At 37.1% G+C, this 27,492-nt stretch overlaps 2 protein-coding genes across 2 annotated transcripts in view; both read left to right on the forward strand.

The window, feature by feature from the left end:
* LOC112188083 (oligopeptide transporter 4) overlaps nucleotides 1-325 on the forward strand; it is a 41,689-nt gene extending 41,364 nt beyond the window's left edge. The window contains exon 7 of the mRNA XM_024327106.2: nucleotides 159-325. The gene's annotated coding sequence lies outside the window, so the exon portion shown is untranslated. The remainder of the gene's footprint in view (nucleotides 1-158) is intronic.
* Nucleotides 326-1,303: 978 nt separating this feature from the next.
* Nucleotides 1,304-27,492, forward strand: part of LOC112189552 (transcription initiation factor TFIID subunit 10) — a 56,856-nt gene continuing 30,667 nt past the window's right edge. Inside the window, exons 1-4 of the mRNA XM_040514463.1 lie at nucleotides 1,304-1,338; nucleotides 1,477-1,578; nucleotides 1,668-1,732; nucleotides 3,996-4,058. Coding sequence (XP_040370397.1) covers nucleotides 1,477-1,578; nucleotides 1,668-1,732; nucleotides 3,996-4,058 — 230 coding nt within the window. The 5' untranslated portion in view covers nucleotides 1,304-1,338. The remainder of the gene's footprint in view (nucleotides 1,339-1,476; nucleotides 1,579-1,667; nucleotides 1,733-3,995; nucleotides 4,059-27,492) is intronic.

The raw sequence follows: 27,492 nt of genomic DNA on the forward strand, positions 1-27,492 counted from the left end.
TTGTAGGAGTGATTGGATTGTAATTAAGCATTACCCTTTTGTGTACACCATGTAGTCCTATATAAGGCTCCTCATGGTGAGATGAATAATACACACAATCTGATTCTCTGTGTCCAAACTCTCTCTCTCTCTCAGAAATTTTTCTATTTTACAACAAACTGTATCAAATGAAGTGAAGGAGGTATTATGTGGGGAATGAGATCATAGCTAGAGAATGAATCTCTTGCTATCAAATTGTTACCATATACATAAAGATGTTACCTTAACAAATCACCAACGATCAAATTGTATTGTTGCTTATCTGCGGCCAAAATACAACTGACTAGTTGGGTGGAAATCTTGAACCCCATATCTATTTCGAAAGGAGAAACACTGTGCCTGGAAACCAGTATCCACAGTTTGCTTGTAAGTGTCAAGATAATAAAATCCCACCAAGTACTTGCATTCAAAACAAAATACTAGCATGTTAGGGCTGTCAATGGGTTGTGTCGGGTTGGGTTCGTGTCGGGTCAAGGTATTTGTCGTGTCACAAGAGACAAACCCAAAGCCAAAGTCAACCCATTTAATAATCGTGTCAAAAATTTAAACTCAAACCCAACCTATTTATTAAACGGATTACCCGTTTCCAACCCGCTTAACCCATTTAAGTGTTTAACAAATAGGTCATGTTGTGTTAGACAAAATGATTCATTTAAAGGTTAATAATGCAACCCATTTAACTAAAAAAATGTATAAATTGATTAAATTATCTAAAAACTCCACAAGATGAAGAATATAAATAATTATATATAATTCATAAATAATTAAATTCAATAATTATAAAGCAAAATATTTCAAATTGTCTAATCCTATGACTAAATAATCCCAACGTCCAAAATTTAAAGAAGTATAGCATAATCGAGTTATACAGGTTCACTTAGTGTTGGCGGGTTGACCTTTGACCGACCCATTTATTAAATGGGTAATGGCGGGTTGACCCACGGCCGACCCGCTTTTTAATCGTGCGGGTTCAACCCGCTTTATTTCGTGTGGGTTTCGAGTTGTGTGAGAATTGACAGCCCTAAGCATGTACAAACAAATTTCATGGCTCGCATAGGAAAATTCACATATTGGGTCAAGAAAAAATGAACCATTGATTCCAAAAGGAAACTTACCTGAAGAAGAAAGAGGAGGAGAAGAAGAATGGGGCAATATGTAACAAATAAGATCAAGGTAAAATAATGTATTAATACAAGTGGATTTCTCTTTTGAATTCAATAAGATAATAATATAAACCGGGAGCGGAGTGACTACAGTTGTTGCAATTTGGAATGTTGGAGAGAAGAAAGAGTAAATGAGATGAAGCATACCTTGGGTGTGTGTGTTTGGTGGGGTGGTAAGGCTTTGATCTCATATATAAGAGGTCAAGAGTTCGAGCCCCATCAAGGGTGGGAATGGGGTGGGGTTTTTTTTAAAAAAAAAAAAAAAAAAAAAAAGATGAAGCATACCCAAACCCAGCAATCGAGAGAAGGCAGGCACGATGATGACGACGCATCTCTCTCTCAATTCCTTGCCTCCCTAATGGACTACACTCCCACCGTAAAATACCGCTCGTCAACTTCGTAATCTTCCAATTCCAATTCCAATCAAATCATACATTTTTCATTTTTCTTTTTCTTTCTCTGCAGATACCTGACGAGCTTGTGGAGCATTACTTGGCCAAAACCGGCTTTCAGTGTCCCGACTTTCGATTGTAGGTACTTTTCTTTTCAATTAGGGAGCTCGGATGATCTAACTTACCCATGTCTGTTGGGGTTTAGTTTACCTCAGGTTTTTGTCTAACCTTTCGTTTTATTTTTATTGCTATAGATGATAATGGTCTTGCTTTTTTTTTTTTTGGTCAGAGTTGATTTCATATGCTATAAGGAAAATAATACCCAGCTTAGAAAATGAAAACAACATCAGCAGGGACAAGGGCCAAGGGAGTTGGGGGCGGATAAACCCATTGGAAAAGGCATTTAGAAGCTAGTACCCATTGAAAATGGGTTACCCTATAGGCTATTGACCAGCTTTCCAAAATTGTTACCCTTTAGGCTGTTGACCAGCTCTCTAACATTACATTTTGATGATGGAATCGAGGGAATGTTTGAGCCCTTACTAGGCAGTGCAGGCTTGAGCTTCAAGTGGGGAGTTGATGGAGCTAAGTTAGCCTTCGCTATAATGATGTGGCCTGGAGAATTTCGGAGAACAACTCCTAAACCTACTATCACTCTGTTTTCGTCACATGCTCTGTCCACATTTACTTCAAATTGGGAGGAGGTGAAGGAGATCAGAGCTTTAGGTTAGGAGAGCAATTTGTATTAAAGTAGCAGGGTGGAGAAGTTGTGATACTTGTAGCACTAGTAAATTCAAAGACAGCACAGATAGCTCTTGAGATAACATGATTAGGTGGTGGCAGAACCTCCTTAAAAACCCCATTGCACCTAGCCTTACGTATCTCCCAAGTCCCAACACAACAGTCTATAACGTTAAGGATCCATCTCGATCACTGATGCTCATATTGTGTGATAAGGGACTCATCACCCACCTATCAGAAGATGTGTGCTGAACTGGGGATAGTTTATAATGTATTTAAAACCATGTCTTCAGGATCCATGGGAATACGAGTAACTTTTGCTGTACTGTCTCCTAAAATTGACATGCAAATGGGGGAGGGAATGATGAATAAGCATGTCTTATATGAGGTACCATATGCAGCAGGCCTAATTAAATCGAATCTTCCTTTTCTTGGGGTTTGGGGTATGGCGGAAGCTGCTGGTTCTCCAGAGTTCAGATTAATGTCTTGGTGAATATAATGAGACAAATGGGTTGAATCTAGGCATCTGATGATTGAAAAATCTTGCAGCCAATGGTAACTGGTGCAAACAGATTAAGGGCCACCCTTCTCATTTGGCCAAATGAGATGATCTACGTAAGGACGTCCAGGCACTGATTGGCATATCCATAATCTTTGGAGCTTCAGAGTCGGTAATCAATTGTTGAATTGGGGCTAAAATTCCATGTCTTGGTATTAGGATCAATTAGAGAGCTCACATTAAGGAAGAAGAGAAGATTTGGTGGTATAGATAGGGAGCAGTTTACCATCCTTGAAAAGAACTCCGATTAATAGACTAAATACTGACATTTCTCCCCTTCATGTATTTATATGCCATTACGATCCAACAGTTGATGTCTCTTCCCTCCAATTAGGTGCTTCAAGCCTGCAAAAACCACTTAGTGTTCATGAAGTCACAGTTTTTTGAATACCGAGCTATAGGGATGGGGACCAATATGCCGATTATTGATGTTCCTCCAATCCTCCATTCTTGTTTAGCCAATAGCCCAAATCTATAGTATAATATTTCCTATTATGCTCAATGGATTTTCCTCCCGGATTCATTAAGACCTCACCAGAACTTTGCAAATGCGGAGCTGGTATAATTAGTTTGAGGGTTTAATAATATATATGTTTTTCCTTTTGGTATTTTATGCAATTTATTCTCGATTTATTGGGGACGTGAAGTGAAAAATTAACGCAATCAGACTTCAAATGTTGCCCTTTTGGAAAATACCATTAAATATTGAAAATGGAATTCTTGTTATCAGCAAAGTATTATTATAAACTATGCCTTTCTAGTTATTGATTATTTAAGCACATAAAATTAGCAAAGTCGAGACATGATTAAGTCGAGACAGGTTGTTTCAGGTACGCGATTCTCCTTTTCTATCCGGGATCTTTTCCTTTCCATTTGGGCCATTAAAATCTTATTAACGATTAAAGGGTTGTTCATTATGACTTAGGTAAGCATTGTTACTTTAGAAATCTTTTGGTATAACTTTCTGCTGTGCTGACAAATGGAAAAATGCTACTATTTAGTTTTCATTTCTTTTTTTTTCATTTTATAATTTTTGAAAAGTTGAGTTAGATCTGTACTTTTGAATATGAGTTATTGACTTGAGTTTTTCTCTATTCACAGAATTAGGCTGGTAGCTGTTGCCACACAAAAGTTTGTCGCTGAGGTTGCAACTGATGCTCTACAGTAAACCACTGATTTCTCAACTTTTTGCCTCATGAGTCATTACAAGAGTTCACTTATGCACACATGGAAACGATGCACACATATAATTGAAACCAAAATCTTTCTTCTCAGTTAGAAATGTAGGACCAAATGGCATTACCTATTAGATGTTTCAAATATCAGAGAAATTTTTTTTTTGAACAAAAGATATTTAGTTGCACTCGTTTTTGTAACAGTTGTAGTTAGCCAGCACATAAGCTGTTACTGATTGGAACAATATTCACATGCTTATTCCTCTAAGCAGGCAATGCAAAGAAAGACAGGCAGCAGTGGTGAAAGACAAAAGGGACAAACAGCAAAAGGTAAAGAAATTCTAGGCAGATGTTTTTTTCTTGTTTTTTTTGTTCTTTTTATTTCTCTTCATATTCTGTCTAGTTTTAACTTTAACGCGGAAACAGGATAAGCGCCCAATATTGACTATAGAAGATCTGTCAAAGGCATTGCATGAGGTAATAAGGATAGTCTTTCCAATCACTTTATCTTGATGAGCCAACTTTTTCTGCCCTTCAGTTTCAATAATAATTGAAGATTCATAGCTGGACTATATCAAGTGATGGAGTCCTGGATATTTTCTAATCCAAGATTAAGTTATGTCGTATACTTGAATTTGGTTTGTATTAGAGGTCTGGAACTATAGAATCTTCAGTGCTGGTAAAGACTTGGGAGTTGTGATCAGTTCTGGAGTGATCCACCCGAGCTGATCTGAATCGCTTATGTCTACTTTATTATTATGATTCCATCTGCGTTTGTTATGTGTAGTTTTAAGCTAAGTTTGTTTTCACTTATTGTTATTAAGCTGATTTAGTTCTGTTAACTTGCTTCCCTTGTTATTTTTGATCCAGCAGTACGGCGTCAATGTGAAGCACCAAGAATATTTTGCTGACAGCCCTTTGACTGGGATATAGATCCTGCATCAAGTGAGGAATAATTTGTACTTGGATTTCTGTTGTTCCATGTAGTGAGATCTGTGTAACATTACTGCTAGATGATTAGGTGATGTTCAGTCAATCTATTGTTTTAGACTGAAGATATTGTTCGCATGTAGTTTTACATTCATGGCATTATATTGTGACTTAAATACTGCAGACTGCATATCTGTTTATTTCAATGTGAAGCTGAAGCCAGGACCCGAGGGAAAAAAAAAAAAAAACTGAAGGCGCAGATGTTTTTGGTTTTTTGTTTTCTTTTGATCGAGTTAAAGAAAGTTTACAAAGGAAATCTCCTAACACTACTTAAACCATGAAGATCAAAGTTAAAAGTATTAGAAGCATTCAAAGGAAGAGCATGATTCTAGCTTGCAATACCAATGGGACATATCCCAAATTCCCCAGTGCATCAACTATAAAATTTGCTTCTCTCTATCTGTGTTTAAACTCAATATCTTGGAATTGACTTGCCATGCATTTGATATCCTAAACAAGAATGTTGATGCGCCAGTGTTGCAGAAACATTGTTGATGCTGTCAATTAAGACATTTAAATCTCCTTCCACTTTGATTTTTGAGTAACCATGAATAAGAGCAGCTTGGAGGCCAGCTCTTAGGGCTAGAATTTCGGTGATTAAAACATTAGAGTATCCTATTTTATTTGTAGAAGCAAGAATAGGAAATCCCTGATCATCTCTTGTAACAAATCCAGCTGCTCCTTGGTTATTATCATAGAGGGAACCATCAAAATTCAGTTTAATGAAATCCTTTGGAGGTGATGTCTCCATCTAATTAAGACAGAAGGATTGATTCTTTTCTTTTTTGTTTCAGAATGATGCAGATGTTTCTGTTGTCCGCGGGAGTTACTCTGGAAAAATGCATGTACTTCTATACAATTTAGGGGATCTGAACTTAATATTTGCTAATGCTTTGCTTGACAAGAAAGACATTTTCAACTCTGAACATAGTCCTGACTTCTTGATTTCATTGACTATCTGAATGAAGAACCCATCATTAAAAGATTATAAAGCTGAAACCCTTGTACTAAGTTAACCCGATCTTCGACCTGAATCACCTGATAACTTCTTTCCTGCTTGAATTCGTCTCCAAACAATGTGGAAGGTGTGATTTTGACGCAGACGGATTGATATCTAGGTTTACCAGCAATAAACCTAAGCAAAGGATTCTGGAGTCCACCAGAGATAAAAGAGAATAATCTCAATTTTATTGATAAAAGATAAAAAGATCCATTCTGCAGCTTTAAGGCGGCTTATTTATAAGAAAATAAACCCTAGGGCGACTAACAATGAAACCCTAAAGCCCATGGGTAAAAACGAAAACAACCCGAAATTAACTAGGAAAACCAAAACACCGAAAAATAGAAAAATGCAGTTTTGAGGCCCTAAACGACCCCGAAAGCCCGAAAAAGACCACAGGTCATGGCCAAGCAACGAGTTTGATTTCTAGCGCGATTCCCTTTCCGGAAAGGTAAGGTACGTCCCAATCGGACTCCGAAAGCCCGTTTCGCGTCTACTAGTCACTTTTCGTTTTCCTCCTTTAGCATGATCCAACTGTTCTTCAAATTGAGCTGTCATCTGTTCTGCATCAGATTTTCAATTTTTATGTTTTCAGTAATTACATCCAGATTTACAAGATGCGCTGTTACTTAGCGATCCATATAAGCAACTTGGAAACTGATTAACTCAGACGAAGCCGGTTATATCGTAATGTATAAACGAAATGCAATCGGCTTCGTCTGAGTTAATCAGTTTCCAAGTTGTTTATATGGATCGCTAAGTAACAGCGCATCTAAGATGTATCCCTGCATCTAGTAGCACTCAGACGAAGCCAATGACCAATCTCATGCAAATAAAATTATCTCTTAATCTCATGGCAAGAAATGCATGGGGAATTAGCCATCCTCTTGAATATCAAATTTAAACAAGGCGATCCTATTTAAAGTTCTATAAATACATCTTAGTTTAGGCACATATAAGCACAAAGCCCAAAGACTCGAAGAAACAAAATTTATTTGCTCTTCACTTCCAGAAAGAAGAAGAATAACATGGCTAAGGCTAGCTTGTTTCTAGTTGTTGCTCTTCTTCTCATCATTTCCCTGGCTGAGAGTAAAAAACTCGGCAGTACAATGTAATCACTTCTCATAGAAGCAAACTAAGTTTCCTAATACGATACGGATCACAGATATAAAATCCTTATAGTTTCAGGGATAGAATCTTTAATGCAATCTTGATCACTTCATCCATGAGTAACCATATGCAATTGTTGAAATCATAACGTGAATAATGTAAGTCCAATCTTACAGATCATGTAACAACCTTAGTTAGGTAACATAGATGTTGTAAAGGATATATCTTGCAACTCCATATAGCTAGTATATTCACCAAAAACATATAATTCATCTAGTAGCACTTGAGCTTTATTAATGTACTTCACACTGTGTCGTTGTTCTTTCTTTCATAGTTCATTTCATCACCTATCAATGGATATTGTCAACATGCTCTACAAGGTTCCCTCTTTTATATCACAACAAAGTGAACAACTATTTTAGCTTACCTTTCCCAAATTTCTGTACAAGCAAAACAAAGAAAGCAAAGAAGCTTGTCGCTTTGAAATGACATTATTGCATGTAGAGTGAAGCATAGATGAATGGCTCTTGTTTAGTATATGACTATATGTTGCATAATCCCCTCTAGGTAGAAGATCCACTTTCTCATGAGTTGAGAGCAAGATTTGATGTGTATCTCCTTACAGGTCTACCTTTTCTTTGTCAAACTGCCGGAACTTGGCCTAAATTAAGAACCAATGAATTTCAAAGGTCGTGTTGATTTCTTGCTATATGTAATACCATTATACAGCGTACAGAGTTTTTGCTAGACAGAGAAATTATCTACAAAGTAATCATGGCTGTGGTTATGTCAAACACCAGTGTGGCTCTTGTTCTCTGTCTTTTCCGGCCCTCATCATCTCCTCCACCGAGAGTAGAAAACTCGGCAGTAAGTCGTACGATTGAAGAGAACTTCAATAATCTAATCACAGTACACTATCATCTGATTTTGTCAATAATTTCATAATACACTGTAAAATGGGGAATTGTGTAGTTGGGTTTGTGGCTGCTGCTGGGGATTCCAAACCAAAGTGCAATACAGTATGGGGTACAGCCTGCTGGTTCTTTGCACTGGTGTCATGGAAGAGTTCAATCTGGATTCTGACTTCTTCTTTTTAATTAATACTAACATCAACTGCAACGCTATCTTTGTCGATCAACGGCTTTGTACAGCCTAATTTTCATCCTCGCATCCCCAAACCATGTCCCTGCCTTCTTTAGAAATCGGCTATTCTTTATGAATTCTCTTCTTCTTTTTAGTACTTATGAGGGGTAATTACCAGAAAAATAAATGAACCACTGTACGATAGAACAAACGATCGAGATTGTGAGGCCCCTTTTTTTTGAGATTGTAGGTGGATGCCAGTCAACTCAAATCAGCTGTTGCAGATGAACTAATATCGCTTAATCCTCTATTTAATGTTTACAAAAAAAAAAAAAAAACAAGTAAGATGATTAAAATCCAGCTGCATCGAAAACTATAATCTCTAGAATTTGAACAGGAACAGCTTCACAATAACAAGTCCGTTTATCGAATACATTCATGTAGTTGCTTCCAAAATCTCATGTATTTAACAATAAAGTGTAAAATAAGACACAGAATGCATGTTTTAAGTTATGCTCCGTAATATTAAAAGCAAAGACAACAACACAAGCATTTTGAGCAAACCAATGCAAATTTTCCCCCTAAATCCCAGGGCAATCCAACGTAGTAAAACAAGCCGGCCTCTTATTGAACGAAGGAATCATAGTTTACAATGTCCCTGCATATTTTCTCTATAAATATGTACTAAACCCAAAGGCTAAAGAATCAAAGAAATAGAGTTCTTTTGCTTAAAAAGATCGAAGAGGAACAATATGGCTAAGCTTAACTTGATTGTGCTTCTAGTTGTCTCTCTTCTTGTCATCATTTCTGTAGCTGAGAGTAAACGACTAGCTGGTTAGAATTTTTCATCTTCATTATAATTAGTAATTTTGTTAATTGTATCGTCGACATGTATTTTCTTTAATTTTGTAGATGAATATTCATTTTCCGTCCGTTTTATCTAATACATAAAAAGCTACATGCATGCATGCAGTTGGACTTGCAAAGAGGACTCCGACCCTTGTTTGTAATTCCGTTTATGGTGCAGCGGAAGGTGATACTTGCGGTAGTGTCGCTCAAATGTTCAATCTGAGTCTCAAATCCTTCCTTTCCATCAACCCTAACATCAACTGCAGGAGCTTTTTTGTGGGTCAATGGCTATGTATTGATGGTGCTACGAAGTGAGTTACTACATTTTCATGTATATGTTGAGTTGAGGACAAATAATGTAAGAATAAAAGAGGATGAGCTAGCAACCTAGGTAGCTTTGATGCCCTCTCATGTCTCAACTCAACCCATTGTTTCCCGTTAATCGTTGTTATTTTACAAAATTTTTAAAAAGTGTATACCGTAATTCCTAGTTAACTTACGTACTGTATTAACATTGTTATAATAAAGGAAGCCGTAGTTTCATAATTTATGGATTACTCGATATGCTTATGAGATTTTCCATCCCTCCTTCATCCGATGTAATTAGTTGTGTGAGGCTGCCATTACAGGTTGAACATTCATTTAATTAACAGCTAGTTTAGTTTCACTAAACCAAGTATTCCTACTCATTTAAGTACTGGGATATGGCAACTATACTGAAAATATATGGTCATTAACCGACAATTATTTGTCAAAACATTCCCTTTTTTTTATCTTACTTATTTTTCGATATGCTTTTATCCACGAATTGCTAACATTAAGTGAACATGGTTTTATTTAGTTTTCTTTAAGAACTCAAATAAATAAAACCTGAGGATTAGAACAAAAATTTCTTCAATAGTTCTGACACTGTAAGTTCCCAAAACCAAAATTTATTTTTCAAGTGTTCTTGTGCAATGAGCCCAAACAAAAATTTGGGGTAATTAAATTTTAACTCCTAATTATTGGGGTGCTTTCAATTTCATACATACGAGTTTCAAAATTGACATTTACATATCTCAATTTATATCTGTTAGACTTTTTTTTTGGACTAAAATATGATTGGAGATAACAGAGCCTCCCAACCTGATTTATTAAAAGAGCTGGATGATAAAAACAGAAGAAGGGAGGACATCACCCATACCCCTAGCCAAAAAACAGAAAAGCTAAAAAGGTTCTAACCTCTACTTGATCAACAGATTAAAAGCGAAAAGAAAACTACGTACAACTCAAATAAACTGAAAATTGGGAGGACCAAGTAAGTTTCGTCGACAAAGATTCAAAAGAAAAGGAGGAGCCTCATTCCACCAAACCAAGTCTGACGATGACAAACCAACATTAGCAAGCACATTTGCCACCTGATTTCCCTCTATAAAAATATGAGAAGATTTAAATTGCATTTGCGAGATACGGTGCAAACAATTATCCCAAGCAACACGGAACCTCCATGGAACAAGGTGGGGTGCATGCAGGAAATTAATTAAGTACCATAGTTGAATCAACTTCAAGCCAAATGTGCTTCCACTCCCTAACCTAATAAGCAAGCTTAATTGCCTGAATAACCGCCATGATCTCCGCATCGACGGAACTAAGAATCTCAAAATTAGAAGCAAAAGCACCCATAAAAGAGCCCTGATAGTCCCTAAACACTCCACCGTAACCTGCTCTTCCCAAAACACGTTGCCATGCACCATCTGTATTAATCTTCACACAACCTATAATTGGAGGAATCCAATTAACCTCAACAATCCTTGGAGTCCGACGAGGTCGACAACTAACCCCAAAATATTCTAAGATTTGAAGCTCAACTACCGAATTATACACTCCCTGTGCCTAGTTTACTAGCAGCTTGAACATGGCCCATAATTAACCTCTTAGCCTCCACAGTAACCACACAATTATCATGCTTCATTTTGTTTCTAGCTCTCCATATAAACCGCAAAGTAGTGATTGTGAAACAAATAAGCCAAACTTCATTTACTTGGGAGCTACGACCAACACACCTCAGGTTTAATAAATCCAACAATGAAGCTGGCATATGGGTCAAATTAAAAACTGCCACCCAACTACCCCATAACGAAGCAGAGAATGGACAAGTCATAAAAATATGAATCAATGACTCTTCATTTAAACCACAAAGAATACAGCGAGAAGCCAAACAAATACCACCACGCTGCAACAAGTCCTCTTTGTTAGACTATTTCATACTCGGTTTTAAATAGTTCCATTAAAAAAATCTATTATCTAGATAATGTGTCAGTTAATTGATGATGGGTTAGTTAACTTATGATGTCAATAAACCAAACTTTAATTACTTAATAGTTCGTCTGGTTTTTTCAACTATCTCATATTTTGTCGATCAATTCTTTCATTTGGGACATTAATTAATAGACTATAGAGAACGTTAAATGGTGTAGTTGGGTTTGTGGATGCTGGTGGGAATGGCAAGCCAAAGTAAGATACAGTTTATGGGGTACAACCTGCTGATTCTTGCACTGGTATCATGGAGGAGTTCAATCTGGATTCCGACTTGTTCATTACAATCAATCCTGAATTCGTAACATCAACTGCAACAGTATCTCTGTCGGTCCATTATGGATTAGCATGTAAGATGAATGGAGTAATTAAGAGAAGCCGGTGTCTATTAATAGTATATACGTTCCAGCTCATAAATGAGATGCACATCATTTATGGCCGGAGAGGTGCGTAGAATAATTTCTAAGTTTTTAGGAAGTCTATTGAATTTGAATTTATCATTGTTTTGCAATGAATACATTAAATATAAGGAGGAATTTAAAGCATTGACGTGTATTTGCACCAACATGAATGAATAACTGTATAATGTTAAATACACTTTTTAGTTGTTTTAAAAAAATTAACTATAAATATCAAAGTCTGAAATCACCTAATAAGTAATGAGTCATTTACATTGTCGGTGCATAGAAAAATTTCCAATTTGAATTTACAACCTATATTCTCAATTCTTAAATTGAGTAGCGTCTTTTGTCAAAGTTTGTTATTATGTTTAGATGATGCTATAATTCTTTTAGTTGCTTCCACCATCTCATAGATTTTAAGTGAACGTGTAAGTAAACCAATACCCAGTAAATTTGATGATTTGGTTTCTCAAAATGTGCTATAAGATGAAAAATAGATTTTTTCGATTATAATAAAGTCGTTGTCACATGCAAAACAGGAATGTCAAATATATGTTAATTGTCTTAATTCTATTTCATTAAGTGGTCACAACTTTAGCCTTGCAACATAAATTTCACAGAAGATTTAATACAATTCCTTGGGTGTCCTGATGCGCCTTTGGGAAGCGCATAATTTAACCCTGAAATATCGTTAGTAGTATAAGTAAGTAGGGATCGTTCTATCCGGGAATTGAGGGTACACTTGTAATTGTGAAACAAATAAAGAAAAGTATTATTTACAAAAATAAAATAAAGAATATAAATATATACAATTGTATAAACAAATAAAGAATTAAAATAATAAAGTATTATTTACAAAAATAAAATAAAGAATAAATATATACAAGTAAACACAAATAAGGGGGGGATTAGGATTCTTAAAATTAAAATTAAAATAAATAAAATAAAGAAAACTTAAAAACATATATACAATGGTGGAACGCAAGGAACAAAGATCAAAATCAATTCCATGTAATCAAATTCGATTCAAACCCTATAATTGTTCTTCCAAGTCATGAGAGAGGAGTTGATCATGTGAAACATTCGAAAGCAAATGATTTCCCATTTTTACTTTTCAATGCTAATTAACCTAAGCGAAAGCACCTAGATTAATCCTATCAAACATGCAATCAAGCCCTAGAAAGCTAGTCAATCATGACATGTTCAACGCATTAGACATAGAGAAAGGCTATCAACTCAAGTGTACAACATAGTTATGGAAAAGTCCACCTAATTGCAATCCTCTTCAATTAAATTCGATTCTTGTCCAAAACCTTTACTACTTTTGATTCAAGTTACACAAAACGAAAAGTCGATTTCATGTTCTTAAACCTAGCACCAATTACATGCAAATCCTATAAGTGTCGACCCAAATAAGATAAACATATAAAAGTTTTCTGTAAAGCAAATTTAATCGAACAAACTCACATAAGCAACTTAGAATCACAACTATAGAATTCGAAAACTTTATTTAAACATAGAAATTGGGCTTAAACTTTGCCCTAAACGTTAGGTTAACTAGAAACAAGTTCATACGAAATCAAACAAGGAAACCAAAAAGGTTACAAGGAAAAGGAACGAATTACACCGTGAGTGGAGATGGAGATGGAAAGCTAGATGGTTGGATCTTGAATCTTGGAAGCAAGCATTCAAGGTGGATGATGGAGGATATGATCTTCACGGCTCCTTCTTCTTCTTCCTCTCCTTGCTTGAAAACGCAGAACTTTGCAACTAGAGAATGGAGAAGGAAAATGGAAAGGAAATGGAGAGACAAAGAAGATGGAATGGATGAAGGAATTTGTGGAAAAATGGAAAGGAAATGGAGAGACAAAGAAGATGGAATGGATGAAGGAATTGGTGACTAAGGAAAATGGAGAGGAAATGGTGAGACAAGAAGATGAAATGGATGAAGGAATTGGTGTTATGAGAGTGAGAGGAGAAGTGTATTTATAGCCCAAAAATGATGAATGGAGGGTGGAGATGAACATAAATGAAGGGCTAGATATGTTAGACAAATTTGTAAAAAATATCTTCCCACTTGTTTATCACTTGTTCAACTTGAATTGATTTTCCTCCTCAAGATTTTCCACTTGGTTGCAACTTTGATTTTCCTCCTCAAGATTTTCCACTTGCTTGCAACTTTGATTTTCCTCCTCAAGATTTTCCACTTGGTTGCAACTTTGATTTTCCTCCTCAAGATTTTCCACTTAGTTGCAACTTTGATTTTCCTCCTCAAGATTTTCCACTTGGTTGCAACTTTGATTTTCCTCCTCAAGATTTTCCACTTGGTTGCAACTTTGATTTTCCTCCTCAAGATTTTCCACTTGCTTGGAGGTCCTAAAATTAGAAACTAATAAGAAAAATAGAAACTTTCCTAAAATGAAAAATGGCAACTTACTAAAAATGATAAATAGAAACTACAAAAATATAAACTTTCTACAAATAGGAACTTTCCCAATCAAAGAATGGAAACTTTCCTAAACAGGATTTTAATAAGGAAATAACGTAAGAAATGTAGGGAAATGCAGTTAAAACGTCGCATTAAAATGCTCCTATCAAATTCCCCCACACTTAGCTTTTGCTAGTCCCTTAGCAAAATCACACTATGACACACACTAAGACTCAACGAAAATTAAAGACTCTACAAAAACAATGACTCTATTGCCCTTCAACTTTTTGTCTCAGAAATCTCCTACTTTCACAACATCAAGATTAGCACTCAACCAAGAATCAATATGTAGATATTCAAGAGTTAATTAAAACATATAATCCACACATACACAAGTAGGACTTGGTTGTGACAATGGTGATGGTTTATGTTAAGCATGCTTCAAACAAGTATGATTCATATCCTCACAAGGTATATCCACTCTTTCTTCTCTCAGAATTCAAGACCATGCTTAAAAGCTTATAATCACTCAATTATATGTGAGAGAAAATATTTTGAGGCAATCAAATAGCTCACATATATAAGAAACGAAAAGCACTTTGTGAATATAATTTTTTTGAAAAGATCTCATGAAGGATATCAACTACTTGCACGGATGGACCCAAGCCATAGGTTCAACTCTTGTAACTCATCTCCACAAATCAAAGGCTGTCCCATCTTAAGGATCAAGAAGGTCTTATTAAGGGTTGTAATGGGGCCAAGGCTCAAGGTTTTAAGAAACGAAAGGTAAGGAATTTCACAAAGTGTCCTAAAAACCTAGCAGAGCTCATGTAAATGTAGAGACTTCTAGAAATCCATCAAAATATATCAAAACGTCACATCCCATAGAGGTTTTATGAAAGGGCCAAATGTCTTCATGTTAGGCCCAATCTTCACTCTAAACTTCCCTCGAACTAGTGAATTGGACAAAGACCAAATTTTCCAATAGTGGGTCTTCAATTCAAAACAAACTCCAAACTCACCAAGTATGGAGGACTAAAATCCATATACATTTTTTCTTTTCTTTTCTAGCCGTACACAAATTTTTTTCTTTTCTTTTCTTTTCATTTTTCACGGCTTTCACATATTTTTTTTCTTTATGGTATTTTTTTTCTTTATGGACAAGTCTACCCCCACACTTGAACTTTCACCTCTTCTCAATCTTCTTTCTCAATGCCAAATCCTCAAGTAAAGTCCCAAAATATAGCTCCACTAAGTTTTTAGAACAAATGGTAGGAGTGTAGCTATACTAAGGTTCAGGGTTAAGGATTTAAGGGTGATGAAAGAAAAGGCTTAATGTAAGCTCAAAGGGGTTTATCTAAGAGAGTCTCATGACGGGCACAAATAGGGACACATGCTTATTTGGCAATGGTGATAATTCCTAGGTTGCCTCTATCCTTTCCAGAATCAGGGCCATGTATTGACAAACGTCTCAACAAGCACAAGAGCGAATTCTAGCATTCTCTAGTCCATCAAACTTAATCTATGGCAAGCAATCAATCAAATGAAAGAGTAATGAGATCATCAAAACATCGCCAAGAAATTAAGAATATATTTTTCAATTATCACTCCAAGAAAAAGGGACATGGCTCAAATATCTCACATGGGCTTTTATGAATCAAAACTCATCCTAACATGCTCATATTCTGTACCAAGGTTACGAAATCCATATCCACTACACATGCATGCATTTTTCATATATCTCAATTAACCAAAGAATACCATTTTAAAAATCATCTCAATTTTGTGATTCTCTTTTAATCATGATTTTAGAGATATAGAATCATCTTAGACAGTTGAAAGGGCATTCTAAGACTCAAAACAAAAACAAAAGTAACCAAATTTTTTTTTTTTTTTAAATTAATTTAATTTCAACACTTAGGTACGGGAACAGGGAGTCTCGATGTGCAATGAGACTGAAACAGCTACCCTTTTTCAAGACTATGTTTAATCCAATATACCTTAGTGTATCACAACATCAATTAAAAACACAAAAAACACAATCCAACATCAACTATTTTTTTTTTTTTTTTTATATACTAACTACTAAAAACACAATAAAGCAATAACCCTTCCCCCATACTTAATTCATGCATTGTCCTCAATGTATAAACAAATATAAATCATGCAAAGCATAAATCAAGCATAGAAGAGAAAATGAACACAACGAAACCTAAAACAACTTAAAATTTAAGAAAATAAAATAGAAGGAAGAGTTCAAGAAAGCAAATCTGCGTTTGATGGCTCCTCCACAGCTACAGTTGAAATGGGTTGCCTCCCATGCAGCGCTTAATGTTTAAAGTCTTTCAGCCTAGACTTGTACCTCCATTTACTCCTTTGGAGGAGCGGTATGCGGGCGAGTGGCAGCGCTCTTGCTGGTTTCAGCCTTCGGAGGCGGGTCCTCATGTTGTGATGCAGTAGCGTCCTTGCGAGGAAACCCAGGAGGATAACTCTGCAAGTTATTGACTTCCTGAGCAAGCTTGTTTATTGCAGTGTGACAGCGGATCAAAGAGCAGTTCATCTCAGAGATGTAATCGATCATGCAATTGACTCTCCAATCTGTCACCATAATACCATCGCGGAGAGAGGAACGCAAATCATCAATCGAATCCGACAAGCTTTCCAGGGTGGCCATAGGCCGAGGAGCACGAGTAGCTGGTGAGGAAGAAGACTCTCCGGGATGCAGTCTGGGAGAGCGACGAGGCAGAGGAGGGGGACTGCGGGTACGCTCACGGATAGGACGATGGTCCCATGGACGAGTAAGCCCAGCTCTAGTGGCCGCTTGACGACCTTCTTCTTCCAAAGAGAGAACACGGCGTTGATTGACGCCCCTGCGAGGGGTTACCTTGGTTCGAGCCATGAGGAAGTAGAAGGAATTTGAAACTGCACGCTTAGACAAACCTTAGTAAAATCTGGAGGAGACAAAAAAGGATGTATATGTAAAGCACAAAATAGGGTAGAAATCTCAACAGGCACACGGTTTTAACAAAGCTTCTCCAGGAAGGAGAAGAGTTATGATAGTTCACGGCCCAAGAAACTCCCCCACGTGTAAATATTCCTTTCTTTTCCTGGATTTATGGCATGCTTTCGGCTATAGCTTGTCTGTCACGGATCCTCGAGATTCGTTTGATTCCCCCACGCGTTCTTTCTTTTCCTTGATTCACGGCAATTAAACCTGCTTTCTGCTGTAGCTTGTCTGTCACAGCTCCTCGAGATTCGTTTGGTTCCCCCACGTGTCTTCCACGCACCAACAGCTTTTCCGTGTTTTCGGGTGACTTTAATCTAACGCGTAGATTTAATCTCAGAGATCGTCCATCCAACGGTGGAGATCCGCTCACTCGTTCTATAAATAGGTGCATTCTGAGGGAGCGACTATTCACTCCAAAAGAAAATTCTTCCGAGTTCCAGCCTTTCTCTCTCAACCCTTCAGCCTTTCTTTCGAAACTCAAATCCTTTCTTCATCAACATGGAACCACGAACTCTGCAACTAATGGAGCAACAGACCCAGCAACAAATCGAGGATGGAGGAAACAACCAAGCAGCCGGGACTAATAACCGGTGGGCTCCCACACCGCCTCAACTAAGAATCCTCAAGGGCCTTTACTATGATAAGGGTTTTAAGTACCCAACTCCAGAGCAGATTCAAGAGATCTGCCTTCATCTGAAACAGTATGGGCAGATCGAGGACAAAAACGTCTTCTTTTGGTTCCAGAACCTCAAGGCTCGTGAGAGGCAGAAGTTGAAGGAATTTCGGAACGTTCCGGTTGGTGGATCTCTCGATCTCAATTTTGGTTCCACTGGTTCTACTAGTAATGACAGATCCACTGACAGATCCATTGATCTAAACTTTGGGTCACGTGTCGGCTATGGTGCTGATGGATCGATCATGGAACAACGAGGAGAATATCACCAAGAGATTGAAACCCTTCCACTATTCCCCATGCATGGTGAGGACATCTTGGGCAACATGAAGACTACTTCCGAGGGAGGTGGCGGTTATGGCGGTGGCTCTCACATTTCCCTTGAGCTCAGCCTCAACTCCTACAAAGATGCAGACATGGCTTAGTTTAGAGTATTATTATTATTATTATTATTATTATTTTTTTAAATATAGGACTCAAAAATAAAAGACAAAAAAAAAAATATATATATATATATATATAAAATATAGGACTCAAAATGAAAGTTTCATCTTCTTGTCTCACCATTTCCTCTCCATTTTCCTTCTCCATTCTCTAGTTGCAAAGTTCTGCATTTTCAAGCAAGGAGAGGAAGAAGAAGAAGGAGCCGTGAAGATCATATCCTCCATCATCCACCTTGAAGGCTTGCTTCCAAGATTCAAGATCCAACCATCTAGCTCTCCATCTCCATCTCCACTCACGGTGTAATTCGTTCCTTTTCCTTGTAACCTTTTTGGTTTCCTTGTTTGATTTCGTATGAACTTGTTTCTAGTTAACAATAATGTTTAGGGCAAAGTTTAAGCCCAATTTCTATGTTTAAATAAAGTTTTCGAATTCTATAATTGTGATTATAAGTTGCTTATGTGAGTTTGTTCGATTAAATTTGCTTTACAGAAAACTTTTATATGTTTATCTTATTTTGGTCGACACTTATAGGATTTGCATGTAATTGGTGCTAGGTTTAAGAACATGAAATCGACTTTTCGTTTTGTGTAACTTGAATCAAAAGTAGTAAAGGTTCTGGACAAGAATCGAATTTAATTGAAGAGGATTGCAATTAGGTGGACTTTTCCATAACTAAGTTGTACACTTGAGTTGATAGCCTTTCTCTATGTCTAATGCGTTGAACATGTCATGATTGACTAGCTTTCTAGGGCTTGATTGCATGTTTGATAGGATTAATCTAGGTGCTTTCGCTTAGGTTAATTAGCATTGAAAAGTAAAATATGGGAAATCATTTGCTTTCGAATGTTTCACATGATCAACTCCTCTCTCATGACTTGGAAGAACAATTATAGGGTTTGAATCGAATTTGATTACATGGAATTGATTTTGATCTTTGTTCCTTGCGTTCCACCCTTGTATATATGTTTTTACGTTTTCTTTATTTTATTTATTTTAATTTTAATTTTAAGAATCCTAATCCCCCCTTATTTGTGTTTACTTGTATATATTTATTCTTTATTTTATTTTTGTAAATAATACTTTTTTATTTTAATTCTTTATTTGTTTATACAATTGTATATATTTATATTCTTTATTTTATTTTTGTAAATAATACTTTTCTTTATTTGTTTCACAATTACAAGTGTACCCTCAATCCCCGGAATAGAACGATCCCTATTTGCTTATACTACTAACGATATTTCAGGGTTAAATTGCGCGCTTGCTTTCAGGCGCATCAATTTCCTCAAGATTTTCCACTTAGTTGCAACTTTGATTTTCCTCCTCAAGATTTTCCACTTGGTTGCAACTTTGATTTTCCTCCTCAAGATTTTCCACTTGGTTGCAACTTTGATTTTCCTCCTCAAGATTTTCCACTTGCTTGGAGGTCCTAAAATTAGAAACTAATAAGAAAAATAGAAACTTTCCTAAAATGAAAAATGGCAACTTACTAAAAATGATAAATAGAAACTACAAAAATATAAACTTTCTACAAATAGGAACTTTCCCAATCAAAGAATGGAAACTTTCCTAAACAGGATTTTAATAAGGAAATAACGTAAGAAATGTAGGGAAATGCAGTTAAAACGTCGCATTAAAATGCTCCTATCATGTCCAAGCATATATCCAATACGGTGAGATCAAAGTCTCAATCTTCCGATACATTGAGATCCAATTAGATGTTCACAAAGATTGCTTGATGAAATACGTGATATCATATGAAATACTCACTACCTCGCGCGGAGAAATTTAATAGATTAAGATACTATACATGGACAAAGGACTTGGCGGAGTTCTGTGTAGGTGCTGATCGATTTCTTCTGTTCAATCAATCCTAACCTCAATGCCAACGGTATCTTTGTTCAATGGATTTGGTTTGATGGCTCAGCATAATATATAAGCTGCAGCATAAAGAAGAATTCAAGTCAAGCAACAAAACTATATGCTGTAATCCCCTAGTTTTGTTTAGAAATCAATACTGACAAATGTCCAAGACATTGTTCTATACAATAACTGTACAAGGCCTGCCTGTTATATATATATATATATATATATATAAATATATATATATATATATCATTATCCACAAACCAAAATTCTACCTATTTGGCCAGCAATATATCGAGCAATGTAGTGCAATGTTACCTTCTTAGATCCCTCGTGATCCAATGTAAACATGCCGGCCAATTGAATCAAAGTTTACAATGTTCCCATACAATCTTCTATAAATACATGCATAACTCAACCCAAATTAAGGTCAATCAACCAAAGAAATGCGATCTTTGCTTCACAAGAAGAAGAAAGATATGGCTAGGTGTCACGGGCCGAACTTTGCAATGTGCAAAGCGGACCGTGCGGCACTTGCTAGCAAGCAAGTCAGCCAAGTGAGTACCTTGCAAGGAACAATGAAAGTCACACGATATTAAAATAGTGCTAGCAACAAGCAAGAACACAATTATATAAACGTTGGGCAACCACGAAGAACAATGGATAATCGAAAGGAAAGATCAAAGGGCAATCTCATGAGACACAGATGATTGAATAATTCCTCTTTTATTGATGGTAAGACGGCAAGGGAGGCAAAAGTACATGTGTTTACCTATACTAGTTCACTAGTCCAAACTATGCCGACTAGGAACTCCTCCCCAAAGAGCATATCGGCCTTACATGAACATGAAAGGAGGAAACATGAAAAAGGCTGAGGAGACTAATGCTAAAAATAAAATAAATTACATAATTTGTAAATTACCAAAACATCCCTAGCACACAAGCAAACCAACCAAAGGCTTGACTAATGACCTTTGACAAGGTTGCTTGTAGCATTACAAGTGCGGCCCCTAACACTAGGCCTAGCTTGATTCTACTTCTAGTTGTCTCTCTTCTTGTCATCATTTCAGTAGCTGAGAGTAAACGACTAGCTGGTACGGATTTTTCATCTTCATCCTGTATACACATTAAGACCTTACTTATAGTTAGTAATTCTATTAATTAATTGTATCGTGGATGTGTTTTATTCAGTTATGTATATGAATATTCATTTTCCGTCCGCTTTATCTAATACATACAAAGCTGAACGCAGTTGGATTTGCAGGGAAGAAGGCTTCGAACCTGATTTGTAATGACATTTATGGTGCAGAGGAAGGTGATACTTGCAGTCTTGTGGCTGAAATGTTCAACCTGAGTCTCGATTTCTTCCTTGCCATCAACCCTAATATCAATTGCGACAGCTTCTTTGTGGGTCAATGGCTTTGCATTGATGGTGCTCAGAAGTGAGTTACTACATTTTCATGTACGTGGAGTTGAGGACAAATAATATGCGAATAAAAGAGCATGACTAGCTAGCTTTGGTGCCCTCTCAACTCAACGCATTGTTTCCTGTTATAAATTGTTGTTATTTTACAAAGAATTATAAAAAGTGTACCATTTCTGGTTAACTTGTAATGTATTGTTCTAATAAACGAACCGTTAACTTTAAAAATTGGTGGATGGTTCGTTTTCCATGTTTCCAATCCTATTGAAAACTATGCGGGGCTGCATTACATGTTAAAGATTTATTTACTGAAGAACTATTTTCATACAATAAAACATATAATCGCTACCATATTAAAGTAATATATACTAACAGAACTAAATTGAAAAAATCGATTCCAAACAAACAATTTAATAAATTAAGATTAAATGTAAAAAGATTTTTATATTGAAGTTTGAAGAGAATAAAGTATCTATTTGATAGAGAACTAGGTTTCTAAGGTTAATTGCTAGATGAATGAATCTAGACGATAGTTAATAATAATAAGAGATGAAGGGTATGTAATGGTCATTCTAACTTAAGATAGATAATATATTTCTTTAATTGAAAAAAATAATAAGGGACGAAGGACTCTTCAATCAGTTAGTTGTTTCTAACTTGCAGCAATACCAATAACTAAGATTCCGCCCATTTCGGCTCTTTCTTTCCTTTGTATCGAAGATTTTGTTAGCTCTATCTCCATTTATTTTAGAATCTCCACTCAACCATTTATGGTAATGTTGACCTCAAGATGGCCATTCAAAGAATGATATCATTGGGATTCTATTATAGTTATTTTAAGGAAAATGATTTGTGGCCTCAATGAGGCCTAAGATTTATAGAATAGAGATTATGTTTTAAACATTGGCTAATATACAGTAGATCGGCAAACGGCCAATTGGGGGCTTGGTATCACAAAATCACGTACGAATTGGGATTGTTCATGATAATTTTATCTTGATGTTCTCTTTGTGTCCTTAGTCATGCCACTTTACAGTCACGTACATTTCAAGAATTCCATTTGATCAAAATCAGTGTTTTTTTTCCTGTCCAAAATCAATAATAACATAATTAATTATATGTAAGTCATTGACAGTGTAATTGGTAAGGGAGCAACACATAGAGCTTAACCTCTGTTACTGCCAGCAGCTTAGTCATCTGATAATCAATCTTCAAGAATGCAACAGTATTACATCATGCATTGGTTTTCTTTACTATTACAAAATCCTCTCCAATCTTGCTTTTTCAAAACTGTTTCGAGCTGCCATTACTTGTACCTTTCGTTTCACATAGCATGAGAGTTTAACAGCAAAATATGCTTGTTGTAGAAATTACGTTTAGAATCTTATAACCTCATTAAACAGCTCTTGTATGTTTTGAGCTTGTAACCTTCTCACTAAACAGAGAAAAATAGATCAAACAACAGAGGTAAGATGGACGGTACTTGTAGTCCAGTGAGGGTTAACGTTGTTGAGAAATCTCAGATTTCTCCACCACCAGGCTTAGCTCCTACCATCTCTCTCTCTCCCACTTTTTTCTGTTGGAATTTTAGATATAATATTTCAAAATAGAATATTATTTATTGAGTTTAATCATAGCCAATTATTTGGTGCTTTGTTTTTCAATAAAACCTTAATTGCATAAGTTGGTATATCCTTTTTTCTTCTTCTTCATATTTTCAAAAGAGGATCAAAAGATTTCACTCCTACCCCATGGTATATCCTTTATTTTCACTACATCTTTTACAATTGTGAGGCATGTTAATTGCTTCTTTATCCATTGTTGACTGGTAAGTTTTTTCATATCAGTTACAAAAGCCAACATTATGAATATTGATGATCATTATCATACCTTAATTACTAGTTTTCTTTGCTGAGTCATATATATACCATCGTTTCCTTCTTATTATGTATATATGTGTATGATCACCATACATTCTCCTCAAGAGTTCTTTTTTCATATTCTAGTCAATTTTATGCCCTCAATATTCTTCTTTCCTATGCCAAAGGAAATTATCAAGCTGTTCTAGGATCCAAGTATTGCGAGTGTACGCTTACAAGGATTAACGGTTGTTGTACCCTAGAGGGTAGGGCGCTACTAACTTGCTACATTGAGATATTGTCTCCGAAGAGCGAAATCTACTCTTAAGGGCAGTGTTTACATGCCTCAACCATAAACGCTTTTCGAATGATGTGTTCCTTGGAAGACTACAATTCAAGAGATAAGTCTTATAATTTTTGTTATTTTAATCTATATGACAATAAAACAATGATAATTATTTATTATTAAATTATATTGTATTTGTGTGATTTTGTAGGAGAATTAAAATATGGTGACGGAAGTAGCATCCATCAACCAAATTTCCAACAGGACATTGGATTCCTCATCCCCTATCCCAGCAAAAGCGTGTTCTCCTTTGAATTATCTCACCCACTTCACGATTTCAACAGAAACCATCCTTCCCAAGCTCGAACACCTCCTCTCCCTCATTCTCCGAATCTTGTTTCCCTTAGCTTCCCATCTCTTCTGCCCTCCACCACCTTCCGATCGAGCCTTTCTCCAGTACGCTGCTTCGGGCATAGTGATGTACCAACATAATTTTTCCCAAACATTCATAATTAGGAAAGCAACGTTTAAGAATATAAATGCAGCAAGGCATATAATACACAGGCAGCTCAGGCTACCCAATATTCTGATACAGTGATATCTAATTTGACGTTCACAAAGATTGCTTATAAAAGTACTGGAAATAAACAGGTACGGTATATCATATAATCCCTCACTACTCAAAGTAACTAGACTAAGATGTTGGTATTTTAAAAGATTTTAAAATCTTTCATTTAATTTAATTTGATTTTCAATTTTCAATTGTAACTTATGCTTTTAATCCTATAATTATTTGGGGGTTATAGGAGTTTCAATTTGGATTTAATTTTCTGATTTTATGGTGTGTTTTATGATGGAGGTTACATGAGATAATTGGAGCCTATAAAAGGAAACAATGTTTCCCAAGTTGCTAACAACAAAAGGATTATATCTACTCCTCATTTACATACTACAATTTCGATTACTACCTTCCATATTTTACTATTATTTTGGGCAACGGTTCTGTGACTTGGAGATTCTATCCGACTGTGAATGTGCTCATAGCGGACTTTTGGTTGCTTGTATTGGGGTCGTATCTTGGAGTCTTGTAGACCGTCAGCACCTGCACGTAGGGAGGCTACAAAGGCTTTAGGACATCGTCTTTTGACGTGCTTCACCATACCAGGATTGTTTTCTCACCTTGGTTTTACTATATATATATTAGCCTATCTATTTTTATCTTAACTTTTCTTTCTTTTATTTTACCAAATTTCTTTTCTATTTTAATCAATTTTACAAGAACAACCATACCCAGAAAACCCAGAAAGTACCAAAACAAGAACACAATTTATGTACATTCAAAACCTAGATTCGACCATCTAGCAAATCCATAACCTCAACTCCCTGCCACAAACACTAAACCCATTCCCAAAACTATTCTAGACCCTCAAACACACATTGGAATGGCACCATCCACTTCAAATAGAAAAGCACAAACTGACAGAAACAAGAAACAATGAAACAGGCACCAGACTCAGATTACCGACCTGAAGTTAAGGAACCCTTGGTGTACTTGGAAACGATTGTCTTCCCGGTGACGATTCTCTTTCTTCCAACAACAAACACACTTGATTTGCAGAATGCACTCCTCGACTTTCAGAAAACAAGGCTTGAAGACGAAGAGTTAGGTTTCAAGTGCAGAAAATGTTAAACTCTCTGAGCTTCCCTCTCTTTTATGTCAACATCATGCAAATCCGGGCCGTCCGCTAAAAAACGACATCATACCACAGCCGTACACGTGCCCCACAATCGTACTTACTCCCCGGATTAACCGAGGCATCTATAATTACTCGCATTAATGATGAAGAGACAACCGTGTTAGGAAGGTGTACACCCGCACGCCAACCCAATACGTGACAGCCACGAGTCAGGAGCTGTCAGACGAAGTGTCTCCCCGAAGTAACCATCACAAGGCAAGCATACCAAGCATCGAGACAGTCTCCGCTAAGGGCAACACCGCTAGCGAAACTTTTCCCTTTTCATGATAGTCTCCTTAAGCGCAACACCGCTAGCGGAACTTCTCCCTTTTCATCTTGTAAGCGAGACAGCCTCTGCTAAGCGCAATACCGCTAGCGGAACTTCTCCCTTTTCATCTTGCAAGAGAGACAGTCTCCGCTAAGCAAAACACTGCTAGCAGACTTCTTTCTCACAAGCATCAAAGTACACGTGACACTTCTTACAGCCTACTCTCAGCGGAGGGATTTCCGCCAACGACAATTCCCGAGGCAACGCCTCACATGGACAATGACAGCCACGCGGCGTTGCAGTCAAGCTATGGTCCTCCGAGACAAGTAAGGGGATGTGTCAACACAGTCTTCGACGGCCCTGATCAGGTACGTTGACCCCTGCCACTCGGGTATCAAAGATTGGACTCGCTACCCAACACCCTCTGCTCAACGCATATCCCCCTCATCAAACAATATACCGGCCAAACGAAGGCCTATCTTAGCTGGGGAGTGGGGGACTCCTTGGGGGGGCCTAGTAGGGGCCCACCCGAAAGGGTATGAAGCATGTTTGCTAAGAACAAATCCATGGCTGACAACACACTGAGGCTAATTATGCTGTTGCAAGTCTAGCAGAAGTAACGCTTCGAACCGCTAGGCAATTCCCCAACCAAGATTGCCCTCCTTGACTGGGGACTTGGGGGACTTATACTTACATGAGCATTTGCCAAACATAATTAGCTATAATGAGCTACGCTCATGCTACCGCTAGCGGTATTAATAACCACCAACGGTGTGACCTACGGAAACACAACATTATAAGCTATCAGCGGAGCCCCAGATCACCACTCACACGCCACACCAAGATCACTTCGTTGAACCATCAGAAGCTGGGAATTGAAGCATATCAGTCCCACATCGAAATCAAAGAGAGATCAGTCTCTTCTTCACCTATAAAATGTTCACTCCTCTCTCCTCATTAATTACGCATTTACTACCTACCTACTGTTATTCTATCAACATAAATAAATTGAATAGCTAAGGCATCAGAGAAGAGAAGACCGCCCAGGGCGGTCTCCCTCTGACGCCCTCTGTATTGCATTTGACAGATAGCGGAAGTCATCAGAACATCCCAAGTAGCGGTCCGCCAATCGGACCAGCGTTAACCAAGATTTGGCTACCACTAAATTTTAGACATTAACATACCCTCTTCTGGACGAGGGTCCAAATCATTTGGGTGACCTAGTGGAAGGCCCAAACCAACTTGGGTGTGCAAATCAGATTCACTCCCTGTTTGGTGGAGAGGTATGGGCATGGGCCCTAGTGGGCTACCTATGGCAGTGGCCACGATGTGGGCTAGAGTGGGACCTAAAATATGCGAGGTGCCCAAGACAGGGATGATGCTTTCGTGGATTTCGACCTATCTTTGGACCAAGCGGATGGTCTCTGGTCCTCTTGGGTTCCGGGTTTGGGATCCGAGAGGAACGACTGAGCTACCCATGCTTATGTTTGACGTAATCCTACAGAACAGTCAGTATTCTACATCCAAATTGAATAGTTTCTTGTTGCACGGCAATTGAGTGCATTGGCTTCAGAAACTGTTTCTTTACTATTTTCCTAGTTAGAATATTCTTGTTCTGATAGGCTCCTGAATAAAGGAGCAGAATTGTTCTAAGTGTAATGACACCTATTACCCCTGGTAACAGAGATCTCGAACAAACCTTCAG

This window comes from Rosa chinensis, chromosome 2 (assembly GCF_002994745.2).
Source record: "Rosa chinensis cultivar Old Blush chromosome 2, RchiOBHm-V2, whole genome shotgun sequence".
Taxonomy (NCBI): Eukaryota; Viridiplantae; Streptophyta; class Magnoliopsida; order Rosales; family Rosaceae; genus Rosa; species Rosa chinensis.